This window comes from Microtus ochrogaster, linkage group LG1 (assembly GCF_000317375.1).
Source record: "Microtus ochrogaster isolate Prairie Vole_2 linkage group LG1, MicOch1.0, whole genome shotgun sequence".
In the NCBI taxonomy this organism is placed as follows: domain Eukaryota; kingdom Metazoa; phylum Chordata; class Mammalia; order Rodentia; family Cricetidae; genus Microtus; species Microtus ochrogaster.
Genome location: NC_022027.1, coordinates 41,007,670 through 41,027,139, shown reverse-complemented (window position 1 = coordinate 41,027,139; position 19,470 = coordinate 41,007,670). Strand labels below are relative to the sequence as shown.

The following is a 19,470-nucleotide window of genomic DNA, read 5'->3' as shown; positions in this document are numbered from 1 at the left end:
TCTCGTGTTTAGATGTTTGTTTGATTAGAAAGAGCATATATTTTAATTAAAGAATTTGACATGTTAACATCCAAGCTTGTTATTTATAATTTAATAAATTCTAATGTCATTTATTTTATTCCTTTCTTCTCTTTTATTGTTCATTTTTGTGAGTTAATGGTTTTCTCACTGCTAAGTTGACTGGTAAAAGCATTACTATAATGAAAGAAATATTTGGGTATATGTGTAAGGAAATTTCCAGAAAGGATTGACTTATTAGCTCTCCATTATTTGGGGATGTCCCTGACACATGTTACCTTCACAAAAACTCCTATAGACCTGCTAATAATGATGAATACTATCACTTCAAATCATGGTACAAAATATACCCATAATTCCAAAATTTTGTTTTAGTGAAGGACTTGGTCAATATAATGAGAAATTGGCGCTTATAATTAAAAACTTTCCCTAGATGATATCTCCTAGAGTGCTTTGAAAATTTATAGCTTCAGCAGAATACCAGGACACAGAAGAAGACATAAGCAGATCACATGTCAATATCCAAGGTCTACATGTACAATCTTACAGAAATTGATGACTCATCTACTTCTCAGGGCCTTTGTGGAATAAGACTTTGATAACAAGGTAATCAAGTACTTTTGGGGCTTATGAAAGGCCAGTGGAGAAATAAGTTGGACCAACTGACTGCCTTAGCAGTAATATCTCTCAGATTAGTCTATCAACTATAAGTCTAACAACTCAACTGCTAGTCAACTATTTCCCTAGGGACATGTGTAGAAGAAATCTCGGGTCTATCTTCTTCCCAGGACTACTGTCATTAAAGTTAGTTAGGTATACTGTCAAGCATTTTAGAAATTAAATGTAGGTGAATATGTTAATCAACAGTTGTATAAAAAACTTTAAAAATTATATCCATAAAATATTTATATGGTGTGCAATTACTACATCTTGGTATTTATGTTGAGAAGAAATTTCATACTAATGTCTTGCTACTCAGTATTCTTGTTATTATTCAAATATCTGAGAAATGAGGTGTTATTCAAACAAGGTATTGACTCCTGAATTTGCTTCATTACAAAACATTTGTCATTAAACATTAACATGCAACTATGAATAATTAATATTTGCTTTTACTATCTCCACTAATCTCAGAAGATCAATGTTGTCATTTAGCAAGTTTTCTTTGATCTACTCAGGTTATAGTTTAACTCATGGATTTTTCTCCTTATATATAAGAATAAGCGATGACACAGGGGACACACTCTGAACAGAAGACTTTGATTTCCCAGGATGACTGTGAAGTGGATGTCTGTTCTGCTGCTCCTGCAAATGGGTTGTTACTTAAGATTAGGGAACTGTGGGAAGGTATTGGTATGGCCAATGGAATACAGTCACTGGATGAATCTAAAGATAATACTGGATGAACTTGTAGAGAGGGGTCATGAAGTAACAGTTCTGAGACCATCAGCTTCCATCTTTCTTGATCCCCAAAAGTCACCTGGTCTGAAGTTTGAGAGCTATTCTACGTCTATCAGTAAAGATGATCTGGACAAGGTTTTTACAAAGGTTGTGGATGTATCGACTAATGAGATGCCAAGAGATTTGTGTTTATCCTTCTCTCCTTTGCTACAAAACACATTTGATGAATATTCTAATAGCTATCTAAAAATTTGCCAAGACACAGTTTCAAATAAACAACTTGTGACAAAACTACAGAGATCCAAGTTTGATGTCCTTTTCTCGGATGCCGCTGCTCCCTGTGGGGAACTGATAGCTGAACTTCTCCAGATCCCTTTTCTGTACAGTCTGCGCTTCACTCCTGGCTATACAATGGAAAAGTACAGTGGAAAATTTCTAGTCCCTCCCTCTTATGTACCCATGATTTTGTCGGGACTAGGTGGTCAAATGACTTTCATGGAGAGAGTAAAAAATATGATGTGTATGCTGTATTTCGACTTTTGGTTCGAGACATTTAATGAGAAGAAATGGAGTCAATTTTACAGTGAAACATTGGGTAAGTTATGTTTCTTCTCAGTAGCTCAATGACCTAAATTTCACAAGTATTTAAATCTATAATCATGTCCATGAAGTGCAAAGTGAAGTTGCCTTTTATAGGTGATCAAATGTAATATGATATTAGCTACCAAACTCACTGTAAAGGCTGATAGTATTGATCAAAGAGAAGCAGGTATCAGACCTGATACTGGAATTCTGCTGAGATACAGAGCTGCAAAAAGAAGCAAGTAGACTTTTCTTAAGTGATTCTTTACTCATTTTGCTGTAATTTTTAATCTATTTTAATAAGTCACTAGCTAGTTAACCAAATCATAATTATTGTATATTAAGGAATTAAATATTTTACAGTTTATATATATACATATATATGTATAAATATACATATATATGTATATATATAAAACATTGAAGAAATTATTTTCTCTTGCATAGGCAACTGTCTTTATTTAAAACTAAACTGTGGGGTCTGAAAATATAACCAAAAGATTAAGAGGTTTTTTTCTATTCATTTTGACTGCCTGAGTTCTGTTCCTAGCACCCACCCAAGTCCAGTGTCTCAGAATTGCCTATATGTTCCGCTTCAGGGGACCTGCTGCCCTTTTATGGTATCTGCTGATTCCTGAATAAAGTTGGTAAACATTCACACAGACACACATGTACATAAATAAAAATACAAATTATAAATATTTTCTCTCTATTTCCTAAAGAATTCCTTTACTTTTGAAAGAATCTATGCTAGCTCATAGGTGTAAAAATGGAACTGGAGTTTCTACCAATACCATATTTTTTTTTTATTGTGTACTTCCCTAACATTCACTGTTTAAACACTACAGAAGCACGGATACTCATGTACCCAGTCTATATTTTTTTGCAGTTGTTTTTTTTCTTTCTCTCAACAAATATGCTGTAGTTAAGACTGTCCAAAATTTATATTCTCATAATTTCTGAAAATATTCTGATTATTTTTGAAAGATAAGCATTATTAAAGTTCGTGATATGAAACAAAGTTAGAAGCACTAACCAGAAATTCAGCAATTCATAAACTTCACAGCTTCTTTAGCAAAACAAGGATGAAGGACAAGCTACACACTACAAGAACACTGGGGAAGTCTGGCCATTGTACATGGCATAATGTGACTTTTGGACCTGGAAGTGTGTTTATATTTACACTGTTCCTTTTAAAGAAATAGGGAGGAGTAAAACGTGTGCTCATTAAATAGTGGTATATTGGGTTATTTCAATAACTATTATTTCAAATCACTGTGGAAATATAAGGTAATATTTATGTTTGTTTTAAAAATAAACCCAAGCTGACATTTATGTATATTATATGAGCTATAAGTCAATTACACATGCAAATTGTCTTACATATGAATCAACATTTGTTTTTATTTTATATTTTAATTGATTTTTATTGAGCTCTACATTTTTCTCTGCTCCCCACCCTGCCTCTCACCCCTGCTTCAACCCTCCCCTAAAATCCCCATGCTTTCAATTTACTCAGGAGATTGTCTTTTTCTAATTCCCAAGATTATATCCATGTATGTCTCTCTTAGTGTCCTCATTGTTGTCTAAGTTCTCTGGGATTGTGATTTGTAGGCTGTTTTTCTTTGTTTTATGTTTAAAAACCACTTATGAGTGAGTACATGTGATAATTGTCTTTCTGGGTCTGGATTACCTCACTCAAAATGATGTTTTCTAGCTCCATCTATTTTTCTGCAAAATTCAAGATGTCATTATTTTTTCTTCTGTGCAGTACTCCATTGTGTAAATGTACCACATTTTTCTTATCCATGCTTTGGTTGAGGGTCATTTAGGTTGTTTCCAGGTTTTGGCTATGACAAACATTGCTGTTATGAACATAGTTGAGCACATGTCCTTGTAGCACAATTGAGCATCCTTTGAATATATACCCAAAAGTGGTATTACTGGGTCTTGAGGAAGGTTTTTCCTAATTTTCTGAGAAATCGCCACACTGACATCCAAAGGGACTATACCAGTTTGCATTCTCACCAGCAATGCAGAAGTGTTCCCTTTACCCCCACAACCTCTCCAGCATAAATTGTCATCAGTGTTTTTGATCTTGGCCGTTCTTACAAGTATAATAAACAATCTCAGAGTTGTTTTGATTTGCATTTCTCTGATGACTAAAGATGTTGAACATTTCCTTAAGTGTCTTTCAGCCATTTAGATTCTTCTGTTTAGAGTTCTCTGTTTAGGTCTGTACTCCATTTTTTATTGAATTATTGTTCTTTTGATGACCAAAATCTTCAGTTCTTTGTATATTTTAGAGATCAGACCTCTGTCTGATGTGGGGTTAGTGAAGACTTTTTTCCCTTTCTGTAGGCTGTCATTTGGTATTATTGACTGTGTTCTTTGCTTTACAGAAGCTTTCCAGTTTTAGGAGGTCCCATTTATTATTTGTTTCTCTCAGTGTCTGTGCTGCTGGCGTCATATTTAGGAAATGGTGTCCTGTGCCAAAGAGTTCAAGGGTGATTTCTACTTTCTCTTCTATAAGGTTCAATGCTTTATGGTGAGGTCGTTGATCCATTTGGACTTGAGTTTTATGCATGGTGATAGATAGGGGTCTATTTTCATTCTTCTGCATGTTGATATCCAGTTATGCCAGCACCATATGTTAAATATGCTTTCTTCTTTCCATTTGATACTTTTTTGCTTCATTGTTAAAAATCAGGTGTTTTAAAAAGTGGATTATTATCTGGGTCTTCTATTCAGTTCCATTGATCTTCCTGTCTGTTCTTATGCCAATACCAGGCTGTTTTCAGTACTGTAGCTCTGTAGTAGAGTTTGAAGTCAGGGATTGTTATGCCTCCAGAAGTTCTTTTATTGTACAGGATTGTTTTGGCTATGCTGGTTTTTTGCTTTTCCATATGAAGTTGAGTGGCATTCTTTCGAGGTCTGTGAAGAATCGAAGAACACATCAGAACCATCATCCACAGTGATCAAGTCAGCTTCATCCCAGAGATGCAGGGATGGTTCTACATATGAAAGCCTGTCAACATAATCCACCATATAAACAAACTAAAAAAACAAACAAAAAAAAACATGATTATCTCATTAGATGCCAAAAAAGCTTTTGACAAACTACAACATCGCTTCATGATAAAGGTCTTGGAGAGAGCAGGGATACAAGGAACATACATAATAAACCTAAACATAATAAAGGCAATATACAGCAAGCCAACAGTCAACATCAAACTAAGTGAAGAGAAACTCCCAACGATTCCACTGAAATAGAGAACAAGGCAAGCTTGTCCACTCTCTCCATATCTATTCAATATAGTTCTTGAGGTCCTAGCTAGAACAATAAGACACCAAAAGGAGATCAAGTGGATACAAATGAGAAAAGAAGTCAAACTCTCACTGTTTGCTGATGGTATGATAGTTTACATAAGCAATCCCAAAAATTCTACCAAGGAACTTCTACAAGTCATAAACATTTTCAGTAATGTAGCAGGATACAACATTAACTCAAGAAAACAGTAAAATTTGTTTTTAAATGCACATGTTCTATATCAAATATATCTTCCACCATTTAAAGAAAATATATTTTACATTCAATTGACAATCCTGTCAACTTTTCTCCTTCTGACTTTCTCATTTCTCCTTCTAGGAAGGCCCACTACCCTAACAGAGACAATAGGCAAAGCAGAAATGTGGCTTATTAGATCCTACTGGGATTTGGAGTTTCCTCGCCCAACTTTACCAAATACTGAATATGTTGGAGGTCTCCACTGCAAACCTGCTAAACCCTTGCCGAAGGTAAATACATTCTTAAATCTTTTTCTTATTTGATTTCCTTTCTAATGAATGTGATTCTACAGTTTTTATTAGATTTTTCTCCCCAGGATAGATATATATAGGAAGCGGATTTAAGCATCTGGCTCACTAGGAATTCGATAAACTCAAAAAAGAATGTCATAGACCGGGAACACATTCATATCAGTGAATTAAATTAAGTCAGCCAGGGTACTTTTATGGTTAGCTATTCCTTACCAGGTAGCTATGAGGATTTAAGTTTGTATTACACACCCAGGTAAAAAGTGGGATGTTCCAGTACAGTGCAATGACTTTAGCACTGAGGTTGCAGAAACTTTTAATACTGGGAGCTTGCTGTCTACTAGTCTGTTAAAAAATGCTGAGATTTGTGTTCAGTGTGAGACAATCTCAAAACCTATTTTGAAGACTGATAGAGGAAGGCATCAGATTTTTACTTTTGGCATCTATGTGCTAAACACACATGTTCACACACATATATACAAACACACATGTGCACACAAGCACACACACATATAAATACATGCAAAAAAGACAGGGAAATTGAGTCAGTTAAACTCATCAATCATAAACTGTTCATCACCAAAAGCTATGATGACATATATCGGAGATAATTGTTTGATATCCGAATAAACAACATAGACATAGTTTCTCTCCAAACAGTAAATTTTGGATATCAGCTCTGAAAATACCCTATTGGTACACAATACCAGAAAATTATTATATGGTATTTGTTTATCATGAAGTTATGATTATTTCACAAAGAACCAAAATATTTTATTAATCATAGTATGAAGTTTGTGTAAACTATCACATATACACATACTATAACATAAATATTATTTCATCAAACACTTGCTAATAATCTTAAATCGGGTATTATAGAAAAATAAAATGGCAAGATCCTGTAAGATGAAAGCATGTAAATTACACTACACATTTATGAATGCTTCATAGAATATGCTTTCACTCCTGAGTTTTAATTTTGTCAGAAGAGGATATTTTGAAATTCTGTTGGACAATGTGTGAGTATAGTTTGTGTGGATGCCAGTGAAGTTCAAAGTCTTTGACATTGCCATGCTCGTCTTCTATATGTTTTAACACCACTATTCTAAATATTCCTAGAAACACTTCAATTTTTATTCTCCTAGTTTTTTCATAAAGTTTTATAAGTGGCTATTCTACAACTGTATTTTGTCATGAAATAAACTCTCTTCACAGGAAATGGAAGACTTTGTCCAGTCCTCTGGAGAGCATGGTGTCGTGGTGTTTTCTCTGGGGTCAATGGTCAGCAACATGTCAGAAGCCAAAGCCAATGCAATCGCATGGGCCCTTGCCCAGATTCCACAAAAGGTGAGGGGTGAACGTCCTTGAAAGGTCTGATTATAGTTCGAGACCAGCCTGGTCTACAGAGCTAGTTCCAGGACAGGCTCCAAAGCCACAGAGAAATCTTGTCTCGAAAAACCAAAAAAAAAAAAAAAATGAAAGGTCTGATTATAGAAATGATTGTGTGAAAGGTAAAGTTTTAAGGAAGCTCTAATTTCCCTTAGTGAAATTTAGAAATTGATATTCACAACAAATGCTTCAAGACTGCAGAAAGTGTTTTTGACTGAGAGTGACTTGGACATAAACACAGTGATCACTTTAGGCGCATTCTGAAATGCTGACATGATGATGACATTGCTATCAAGTCTATGTAAACATAGCCAAATTCTTTAGAGTCATTTGTTCTATTTGTTGATTGCTTAAAGTCACTACAAACATTAGATTTTCAGGGGTGAGTTAATTTGTATTTAGTATTCCTATCAGAATAACAGTAAGCAGGTGTTGAAAAAGTTTGAAATGCAGCATGACTCTGCATCCTAATTTTGAAATACACCTGTTCAATCTACGGTTGAGAGGGCAAACTGAAGGAAGGGAGTCCGAGGCTCACCAACGTCAATCAAAGCATACTTTCGGCTTATTGAGAGAAAAAGCATTAAAAGAATAAAAAAACCTATGCTCTTGACTGGTCTGCCAGTATTTGTAGGAGAAAAATCCAAGGGAAAGGTAGACGGGTGCTTCCCTTACAGTGATTTCTGCATCATAAAAGATGAAACTCATGACTCCACTCTTAACCAGTCAGAGTAAAGTCCTACCACTCAAGGAAGAAATAGGGAAAAAAGAAAGAGTCCAAAGGAATCTACGATAAGATATAAAGTTTCTGATGACTCACTACATAAAGAATACTACAAGGTAATTTTCTATGGTTTAAATTTGAATGTGTATGAGCATTTTCAGTTTTGTATTGGAACAGCCACCCTTTATTCACCTACATTGATTTTTGATGCCACCCTGTAGTTGACTTTATCAGTCACGTAGCAAATCCATGTTAACCGTGAGGCTAATGCTCCATTTTATGAGATTTGTCTGAGAGTTTCAACATTAGCACCTATTGTAGGCCTCAGGTAGGGACTGATTTTTCTGTCAAAGAACAGTCTGACCTCTGCAGTAAAATCTTCGCAGTTCATCATAAGGACTGCATCCCTACCAGTATGCACAAGTCAGTAGGGCATAAATTAGTGTCATTAGATTTTGGAATATTTTTCAATAATAACACTTGTGAATAGCAAATTATGTAGAAGAGACTGCTAAGAATCTTTGCAAAGATTAATATGGTCAGCAATACCCAAATCTATTATAATTCAAGCCCCAAATAAGGTCATAATTTTACAACTCCCCAACAAACCTCATAAAATGGTGCCTTTACTGCTTGTTTAACATCTATTTGCTACATTTAATGAATTTCTGAGCAAGAGGAATGGCTCGGTATGTTAACTCTTTTCAGTGCAGAGTGGTCAGCTCAGTCTGAATCCCCCAAAACCACAGTATTGTATGTGTCTGTAATGCCAACACTCTGATCAAAGATGGAAGACAGAAATATAATTCCTATGAGTCAACAGCAAAAAAGAAAAAAAAAATCAAATAAGAGATTCTGTCTCCAACAGAAGAGAAACCAGAATGAATTTTTGAGGTAGTCTTCTCCATTCCACATTCACCTTGGAAGGTTTAAACATGTACCCACACACATTAATTGACTCATATATACTGCAGCACATACAGAACACCCAGGCAGGAAAAGAGAATAAGATAGAGACGGGAGAAGAAATTTCAAATCTCACTGACAATCTAAGGATATGGATTCATGTTCAGAACTCTATTTTTCCTGCAACTGGTAATTTGTATGTCTACACTAAGATTCTTAGAATCCTAAAGCAAAATTGATTTATCATGAAAAGACAATGATTGCATAGATTTGAAATCGTGTCAATGAAAAACACGAACAATACCTGTACAACCAAAATCAGACCAAATTTGAGCATGCTTAGAGGAAGTGGGTACATTATCCTACCCAAAGCCATAGAATTATTAACAATTATTAGCTTGTGAGGGAGGAAGAGTGTAGGCCCTGATAAGTAAAGTTTTCTCTATTGGGACACCACACACAGCCAAGAAAATTTGTAGTGCACAAATTGGTCTTGAAAGATTCTTTTTTTTTTTTAAAGGAATTTGAGTTGAATGGATAGAGAAGAGGGTGATTTAGTGAAGAATCAGTTTGTGAATTAATACGACAAAAGTTACTACATGACCTCCTAAAGGAATGAAGAAAAAAATATCAGTTTCACTTGATGTGGTCATAGTCATCATCTGGGCAACAGATGGAGTTCCAATGTGTAGATATTACAGGCATGTTCTAAGCCTCATGGTCTACAGCAATAGTTCTACAAAGAACATAAGTCTTTTGGTGAGAAGGCGATACAGCTGGTTGAAGGTTTTATTTTAAGACCTACACTGTCACTGCTTCAGAGGCAGTGATACTTGGGAGAACAGGCCAGAAAATGAGGCAGAATAGTCAATTTTATTCAGAGACTCAGACAATGTATGCACTGAAGGTTAAGAAAAGTCTTATGAGCAAAACATACATGAGTTAAAGCTGTATACAATCATAATGAGAAGCCTGTGTGGCAAAAACGTGTTTTTCCACAGAGGCACACAAAGAGCAGGCTATACATTATCTGGATAACAGCAGCAAGCAGTAGTGGTTACCCTGAAGTAGATCCACTCCTTTCTACTACATCTGGGAGAAGGGCAAAAACACAGTCCAAGAAATAATAGGATAAGAAAAATGTAAAGCAGTTTTCTATCCTTCCATAGTAATGTATAAATAAAATTTGAAAACCCATACATTTCTGTAACTCTCTTTAAAACTGATTGTAAGTCAGACGTAATATAGTACAGCAAGGATCAAAGCCATATGATTGTTGACATTGGGTCCTCCCCTGATGTACTCATTAAACAAGAAAAGAAAAGTAAGAAATTAGTGTTGTATGGACCTTATGGTGTAAATAAATCCATTCTAATGGTTTATTCTTTTTTACTACATCTCCTCTAGGAGACAATTGTGTGGTGAAAATAAGTTTAAAAGTAGCAAAGGATCCACACTGTGGGGGCCTAGAGAAGTGGTTCTACTGCACCTTGAGCTTAGGTCAGAGAATCCAAGCCTATTTCTGCTTCTTCAAGGATAGGACAGGAGGTTTTACCCAGGGAGTTGCTGCTTACAGGATACTTAGTCTCAGGTGTAGCCACTGAATGTCATACCTAAAACATCAGAAAGCTTAATTCAGGTAATAGAGACTTGATATCTCAAGTATTGAAGCAAGTAACTGTTCTATATTTCTTGTGTCATGTCAAACCAGTCTCTTTTGCCTTCTTCCCCCGTTTTTGGATTGTGGTGTATATGTATATGAAAAATAAGCATAGGCATATTCAGTATTCACTGGATAACCCCGTTGCTTCTATTCTTTGTCTCCGTATTTCTTCCATATCTCTGCTCCTCCTACCTAATTTTTCTAATCCACATGCTGCTACCCTGGAATGTGCAAACCCCGTCAATGCTGAACCCCAAAGGATGTCACCCCAACAGGTGTACCCCAACTTGTGGCTATGACACCACACAATATACAAACACATCTTTTAGTTTAAAACCAAATTGCTATAATTCTTCTTTTACCTCTAAAGATAAAACGAAGGACTATGCAATGTTCTCTCTCCTTTTAGAGTTTTAGATAGACTGGTTAGGTCATAATTAGGCATTTATTAAGTGGTATATAGAAAACTAACAATCCCTAATAATTTGTGAAAGGCATTGAATGTTTTTAATGTATCTAATGGAAATTTATGTGGGAGGTGAAGTGTTGCTTAGCAGTTGTTCTAGTAACTAGTTACCCCAGATATTATACAACGTCTCATTGCTGTACTTTTTCAGGTGTAATAATAAGCCCATGTTTATGTAGAACATCCTGAGCCATGTCACTATGATTTTATATAATTTTTGACTCCTTTGAAAAACCTAAGTCATACTTAGTATTTTTCCACGTGGGAATATCAGTCCCATAATCCATTACAACTCTTTTTCTATTCCTTTTCATTTTAGACAACCCAACATTCCATTAAAAGTTTGATTCCGAAGAATGGGTATCATCAGATGTTGGAATATAGATCTCTGCATGAGTCTGTTGTAGGAAATCTCTTTAAAAAAATTAATCAGAACATCAGTAACATAAGGCTGCAGAACTTCCATTATGTCTTCTGGACTCATACCTTGTAATTTTGTAGTATTCTGTTTAATACTACATAGTTCTCAACCACATCAGGGTTTAATTTACCCCTCTCCCAATATGAGCCATTCAGTTGCCATTATTCCATGGTTATAATAGAAACACCAGTCCCATCATAACTAATTAATACTGTAAATATTTTCCCTTTATTTTTAATTACAATAATAGTCTATAATTTTCCTTTAATAAGCTGCTTAATTCTACAGTCTTATTTGTACTGAGTCTTTGCTCACAAAGTACATTTCTTTGTCAAGGGCTATATAGACAAGACTAAAAACTGCAATTTTTCTTCTGTCTTAAATGACCAATTTGTAGGTACTACAATTTACCCTGATTAATCTTCATCAAAAACTCCTGTATGAATTATGATTGCATTCATGGATAAACTACTGCAGCCCAATAAAAGCCCAACTGTTTGAGGCAGTATAAGTCCCCAGTATTCTGTGTGTAACCTAAAAGGGCACCGAAGAGAGGAAATGGCAATACTTTAGCAGCACTTCCTTGAATAACATCTTGTAACAAAAGAATAGATTGATTACAAACTGAAGTCAATGTTGTTATCTTTGCATCTCTGCCTAGAAAATGATGATTATGTTTAACCAGTCTGAATGTAATAATAAGCACAGACATTGATGGCACAATCTTCTTCTCAGTATCTCCAGAGTTCTCATTATTTACCGTTTCTGATGTTTTCATCCCTCCTATGGGAGATATTTAGCTATGTTATATTTAAACTTAAAAAGATCTATTTTTGCAATTTCTGTTTTTGAAATTATAATAGAATTACATTATTTGTCATTTTCCTGACTTGCTCCAAACCCTGTCATATCCATGCTCTCTTTCAAATTCATAGCACCATTTCTATCAATGTTGTCACATATGTTTATGCATATGTAGATACACCTATATTCCTAGATATATTTTATTCAGTCTATATAATGCTAATTTTGGCTCTAGCAATAAAGATTATCTAATCTTTAACAGGTTCTTTGGAGATTTGATGGCAAAACACCAGACACCTTAGGGCCTAATACTAGAGTCTACAAATGGCTCCCCCAGAATGACCTTCTAGGTAAGACTCTCAGAACAAATCTATCCTAGTTGACGTCAAAATCCTTTATATGACACTTAGTGAATGCATTATTTATTTAAGATAACAAGTTCTAGTATGCAGTTGGTCTTTTTAATACTCATTTTCTTTTATGTACCCCATGTGTTCAACTAGGAATCAGGATTTCATATTCAAGTCTCAATTTTGAAGCAATTATGCAAAATATCTCTCTGGAAACTTAGTTTCTTCTTGCTCTGAGACAAGAAAACATTTCACTGAGGTTATGAGTATAAGAATATTCACATAGGTTTTCTTGGGATGAGGAGGGAGGGAAAACAGCAGTTTTGATGTAAACTAAACTAATAAATTTAATTAATTAAAAAAGAATCTTCATGTAGAAAATCTCCTTTCAGTTCCTTATAGTACACATTTCTCATTTTATGTCTTAGACTGCTAATTAATGTCAACCTGAATTCATGTTATTCTAGGTCATCCAAAAACCAAAGCCTTTGTAACTCATGGTGGAGCCAATGGAATCTATGAGGCAATCCATTTTGGAATCCCTATGATTGGCATTCCTTTGTTTGGAGAGCAGCATGATAACATTGCCTACATAGTAGCCAAAGGAGCAGCTGTTTCGTTAGATTTCAGAACAATGACAAGGGCAGATTTGCTCAATGCATTGAATGCCGTCATAGATAATCATTCGTGAGTATAACCTTTTGAAATGTATATATGTTGTTATTTGTTTATCATTAATTGTGATTCCTACTGAAGGCCAAAGGGGCAACCATTATCCTGAATGCAAGAATAATGGAAGGTACAGAGACAAATTAGGGTATGATTCAGTGTCATAGGTTTTTCTCTCTTTTTGATACTACTTTTTGTGTCCGTGTTGTGCTCTATGTTTCTTTCCTATGTAAATCAGACTGGTCCTAAATGTGCAATCTTTCTACTTCTTCCTCTAAACTGCTTGGCCAATAGGCATATGCCAGTAGCTCTGGCCAATTTTTAATTTTAATTCTTTTAGGTAAGTAATTGGTCAGAGATTTAAGGATAATATAAAACTTAAGTAGCCAATAGGTGAAGTGAAAAGAAATGTTAGGAGTGGTGACAGATGTCACCTAGAAGCCAAAGGAAAATATTACAACAGAGAAACCTGAATGCTGCAAAAGAGATAGGTAACTATTACGGAAGTTGTAACTTTCTGCATTGAAATAGCATAGATACTAACAAAAATGTAAGTGAGTTGTTAAATAATTAAATATGCAACCTGTTTGAGGGTAAACTCAAATAGTGAAAACCTATTAGACTGAAGCAAATTAACATGTTCATCATTATTTTTCTTTGATTAAAAAAATCCAATTGGAAGCTCTTTCCTGGAAAAGCCTATTTCTCTCCCACTCTCAGCAATACTTCAGTGCCAATAATAATTAGGACCAGAGAGAGATTTCCTTCTTTTCATGTTAGCATGAATATTTGGGCCATCCTTATTCAGATCTTGTTTAGGGACTTATGTTGAGACCGACTATTGGCGTCATCATTATTCAGGTCTTGTTTAGGTATCTATGTTGTTGAGACTTCATGAGTGTAGCTTATCTAAAAGCAACTTCACAGCAGTTATCTTGTACCTCTGGCTTTTAAAATCTTTCAATACTCTTTTCTGTGTTGTACCACAGAAACTAGTATTCAGATAAGGGGATTTCAAGTCAGTTCCAGCTCAGAGGTCTCCAAGGTCTGCTTCTGAACTTCATGCTCGTTCAGCACTAGAAACTTACCTTCCACCTCTGGAAAATAAGCAACACAAATAGGCCATATGTTTAGGGAGTCTCTTTGACAGACCCAACCAACCTCTTAAAAAGGTTGGGTGTCTGGTCTGGTGTTTGGGTTTATGTTAGATGCTCTTTGACTCTTGGATCAAGCACCATGAGCCCGTATGAGAAAAGATATTTAAAACTATATATATTTTGATTTTCGAGACAGGGTTTCTCCGTAGCTTTTTGGTTCCTGTCCTGGAACTAGCTCTTGTAGACCAGGCTGGCCTCGAACTCACAGAGATCCGCCTGCCTCTGCCTCCCGAGTGCTGGAATTAAAGGTGTGTGCCACCACCGCCCGGCAATGATTATTTTTTTTGATTTTATATGTATATTTATACATGAAATTGTACCTGATATGGGGCAGTTGGATAAATTGTTAACAGTAAAATTCTTTGTGGCTTTCTCTGACATCCTTATTGGTACTTTAATATTTTCTGTTTTTTTGTATTAACCTCCCTCTCCCTTCCTAATGAGCCTTCACTCTTCCCATTTCCCAATCATTAAATAAGGTACATTCTAAATTTTAAGTAAGTATGGCATGTATAAATTTTAAGTAAGAAATGAGGATTATTTAATGAGAATAAATATATAATGTTCTCATTTTGCTTGTAAATAAACCGTAAGTTATCTATATTACAATTGCTAATTGTGCTACATAAAACTGGCATTAGAGTTGATGATTTATTTCTCTGTATTACCCTTCTCCTTTTTATACTCATCAATAATTATTTCAGCATTAGAATCAAATGCACCCACAATACTTCAATGTGAAATTTTTACAAGTCTTACTTCTAACATTACAACGATGACAAGAAATGAGTATCAAAAATAATAGCAACAATTAGGCTTGAAAGATGGCTTCGTGGATAAGGTCTACCATAGCAGAGGACCAGAGTTCTGTTCCCAACACTTACATCAGTTGGTTACAAACATCTGTAACTCTAACTCCAGCAGATCTCATAACACACATATACACACACACACAAACACATGTTTTCATACACACACATATATATTGAAAAGTAATAGTGAGAATTTATTGTAATTCTATTTAACAATAAGAGTAATGAAATTAATAAGAAATCCCAATATAGTAACAGGGAAGAAAATTATTCTTCCTATCAATTTTATCAAATATGTGATAACATTAATTAGAAATACATAAAAGAAATGAAAAAAACTATCAGAGCTAATTAATAAGAAACAGAACATATTTGCAATAATAACCACTAACAATTGATATATGTTCCATAAAAATCTCATTTCAATCTTTATCACCTTTACACAGATATGCACAAACATGGAGACAAGAGAAAAATTTGTCCTATACTTATGCATCCTGACAGTAGTATACATTTTGGTCACAAAGTTTACTATTAATTGCTTATGGGTAACTGAAGTTTAACATACTCAAACAATATCTCATTTTAGTATATTTTGAATTTAAGGCGTAGCTGTGTCCAAACTTTACAAATTTTTGATGGAATTTTTTTTTCATTTTTTTACATGCTTAATCTTGCATGCTCAAGGAGCTCAGTCATGCCTCTGAAAATGAGGCAGTCTTCCTAGTCATGAACATAAAGAATACACAAAAATTGTACAAGTGCATTTTTTCATAATTTATATAAGTTGATGTCCATTTTCTTACTTTCAGCTATAAAGAAAATGCTATGTGGTTGTCAACCATTCATCATGACCAGCCCATGAAACCCCTGGACAGAGCCATCTTCTGGATTGAGTTTGTCATGCGCCACAAAGGGGCCAAGCACCTGAGGCCACTTGCACACAACCTCACCTGGTACCAGTACCACTCTCTGGATGTGATTGGATTCCTCCTGGCCTGTGTGGCAGCCATGGCTTTCCCTGCCATAAAATCCTTCTTATTCATTTATCGAAAGTTTGTAACGACAGGAAAGAAAACGAAGAATGAGTAGAGCTTATTGAGAATGCACATGAACTCCATTTCAGCATCGTTCTAGTTTATGAACAGCCTTCTGAACATTCGCTGATTACTCTGTCAAGGCATATCTTCATTAGAAGGGCAGGGAGAAATAATGCAATTATATTATAATCTCACAAAAGAAAAGACATAATGAAAAGAAAAAAGTTGAGCAAATGATAAGGAATAACCAAGTAAGCAGAGTTCCTCCATGATATCAGCTTCAGTTCTGCCTCCTGAGTTCTGCCTTGAACTAACCCTGGTCTACTTTTCCTCACAATGGACAGGGAGCTATGAGATGAAATAAACCCTCTTCTTTATCAAATAAAAACAAATAAAAATGAAAAATTTAAAAATTCAAACAAAAGAGAGGCCTCGGCGTTATTCAGGGCATGCAGCATTATGATGAGCAAATATGTGGTGGAGAGGTGAGACAGAAAGGGAAGTGGGAGCAGTTTGTTCTCTGTGAAGACAGATGGGACTATAGACATGAAGACATCAAGGAACGGCCTGATGTGAGAGGCCTGCACTGCCATCAGAGGCCATGGTGTTATCTGGACCTGTGCTGCTGCAGAGGGCCATGGCCCTTCTGTAGCAGGGGTCTGTGACAACGTTCATACAATGTGGACCTCCTTGGTCTGGGCTCCCATTTGAGGCCATGATGTTGTCTGAGTATGGTGTTGAGTTGATCCAGCCACCACACAATAGCACCAACAGTGATACAAGTGCAAAAAAGATGGCCCTGTTCCTTGCCTGGGCAGTGTGGGAGAGCTGGCCCCAGTGGTGTGGGCATGGGAAAGCTAGTCCCACCAATTGCTGGCCACAAGACTAAGGTGAGCTCATGCTGCAACATGGCTGAAGAGCTAGGAAGAGCTGGCTCTGAACGAAGGTGAAAGATCTGACCTCATGACATAGTGTAGGAAAGCTGGTCCAGCCCCCTTATCTGGGCAGTGCCAGAGAGCTGGCTCTGTGGCATGGATGTGAAAGTGCTAGCCCTTATGGTGTGGGTACAGGAAAGCCTGCCTCACCCCTTGCCTGGGTGTCATGGGAGAGCTAGCCTTGGTGACGAACTCAGCTAACACTCAGGCCCAGATCCTCAGCTTTGAGCTGGTCCACACAGCAAATAGCGCATCTATGAGCTGCTGGAGTTCAAGGGACAGGTCCTGCAGAACCAAAGTCGCAGGATCTCCGTGACACAGGGAAGCCACAGGAAAGCCCAGAAGAGTCTCAGAGAGGATCCAGCATCAGTAGTGTAGCAGAGCCCAGAGGCCTTGAACCAATCCAATGACTCATTGCAGCAAACATTCACAAATAAAGCTGTTTGTTTAAAGAGTAAACCGTGTGACACACTGTGAGACACTGCACCTTCTACCATGAGACATTTTTGTAATTTTAATTTTCTATTGTCTTTTGGGGAGGGAAGCTACAAGGGTGGAAGGCAGAACCAAAAAACCTGAAAATGGGTGTGGCTGCAGTGTATGATATGAAATTCAAAGAATCAATAAAAAATTGTGAGAAAAATTTCAACAAGGAAATAATCCTTATTCTTTTATCAAATAATAGTGTAACAAAAAATGTAAGCAAGTATGGATCTCATCCGCAAAGCCCTTCTCATATTCAGCTGGGTGTTGTGTAATTACTGTGTTTGAGGGAGTTAGTTCAACAATTAATTCAAAAAACAATAACTGACAAATTTCATACAACTCATCATAATATTCTACTGATGATTGCCTCAGAACAGGAAAGACAATGTTAAGAAGACTTGAAGAAAAGAATGATATTGTGTTGTAAAAGATGGGAAAAGATGTAAATGTAGTTTTTTCTTTTTGTTTTGTTTTATCTGTTGATTTTACTTTAATTTTTTGTTTGATTTTATTTTTTTCATTTATTTTCCACACAAACCACAGTTTTCCCTCCCTTCATTCACCTCCTTTCTTTTTTTTCTTTTTTCTTATGGTTTTTCGAGACCAAAAACCAGGGTTTCTCTGCAGCTGTGGAGCCTGTCCTGGAACTAGCTCTGTAGACCAGGCTGGTCTCGAACTCACAAGAGATCCTCCTGCCTCTGCCTCCTGAGTGCTAGGATTAAAGGCGTGCGCCACCAACGCCCGGCAGTTAACATTCACCTCCTTTCTACCCTCCATCTGTGCCTCCTCTATTAAAAGAAGCAAGTCCTCCATGGGAGTCAGCACAGCATGGACTATCAAGTTGAGACAGAATGAAGATCTCCCTGATCCATCAAAGCTGGGCAAGGCATCCCAACACAGGAAATAGGTTCCGAGGAGCCAGCTCAGGCATCAGGGAAGGTCCTGGTCCCACTACTAGGTACCCCACAAAAATACCAAGCTTTACAACTGTCACCCACATGCAGAGGGCCTAGGTTTGTCCCTTGCAGGCTCCATACCTGTTGGTCCAGAGTCATGAGCTCCCACTAGCTCAGGTCTGCTGTCATGTGGGTTTCCCATAACGATCTTGATCCTGCTGTTTCCTATGAGAATGTTGAATGAGACAAAGAAAGTTCTATATTTTATTAATTAGGAAATACACTCTTTGGGAAAAAAATGTTTCTCCTGTTAGCATTTTTTTTCAAAGATTAAAGTTTAGGCTTAGGTTTGAATGCTGCTCTCTAAATTGTGCTTTGCTCATCAGCTGTACCGTTTTGAATTAGGTAAACAATTAGAATAAGGATGTAGAGAGCATGGCCAGTGGGCTGTGAGGAGCTCAGCAATTAGGATGTCTACATAAGATTTGTCTTTTGAATATGCTCAGTTTATTCACAGCAAAAATTTCTTATAATATCTTGTTAATAAAAGTGTAACAGATACCTCACCAAGCATGGAACAGTTGCCAGTCAGAAAATGCTGCTGCATGGTTCCATTTGGGGAATCTCCTCCCATGAGGATGTTTAGTAAACTATCTATGGTCTGGACACATGCCATGGTGATGACCTTCAGCTGTGTCAGGCCAGCACAGGAGGGAGTCTGGAAATACCCTGAGAACACAAGGAGAACCTGTGTGCTTAGCAACAGTGCTGGAGGTTCGATGGTAAGGAAAGCTATGGTCACACAGTCTAGTTTCAAAGTCCTCAACACAAAGGCTTGAGGAGATGCTTCTCAGGAGAGTCACGGCATGTGATCCACAACCAGACCATATTTCTCCTGCTTGTATATTACAGCAGTCAGGTCCCTATACTAG

General features: G+C 36.4%; 1 protein-coding gene across 1 annotated transcript; it reads left to right on the top strand.

Moving 5' to 3' along the window:
• The first annotated feature begins 1,270 nt into the window (after positions 1–1,270).
• On the top strand, positions 1,271–16,285 carry LOC101989777 (UDP-glucuronosyltransferase 2B17-like). Its single transcript, XM_005359437.2, has 6 exons — positions 1,271–2,014; positions 5,651–5,799; positions 7,036–7,167; positions 12,456–12,543; positions 13,011–13,230; positions 15,994–16,285. The coding sequence occupies exons 1-6, from the start codon at positions 1,291–1,293 to the stop codon at positions 16,271–16,273; spliced, it is 1,593 nt and encodes a 530-aa protein (XP_005359494.1). The 5' UTR covers positions 1,271–1,290; the 3' UTR covers positions 16,274–16,285.
• The last annotated feature ends 3,185 nt before the right edge of the window (positions 16,286–19,470 follow it).

Bases quoted from the DNA above. Each gene is read 5' to 3' on its own strand.
- LOC101989777 (XM_005359437.2), top strand. From the start codon at position 1,291: ATGACTGTGAAGTGGATGTCTGTTCTGCTGCTCCTGCAAATGGGTTGT. The intron at 2,015-5,650 runs GTAAGTTATGTT...TTCTCCTTCTAG, and splicing joins ATTTTACAGTGAAACATTGG to GAAGGCCCACTACCCTAACA. The intron at 13,231-15,993 runs GTGAGTATAACC...TCTTACTTTCAG, and splicing joins GCCGTCATAGATAATCATTC to CTATAAAGAAAATGCTATGT.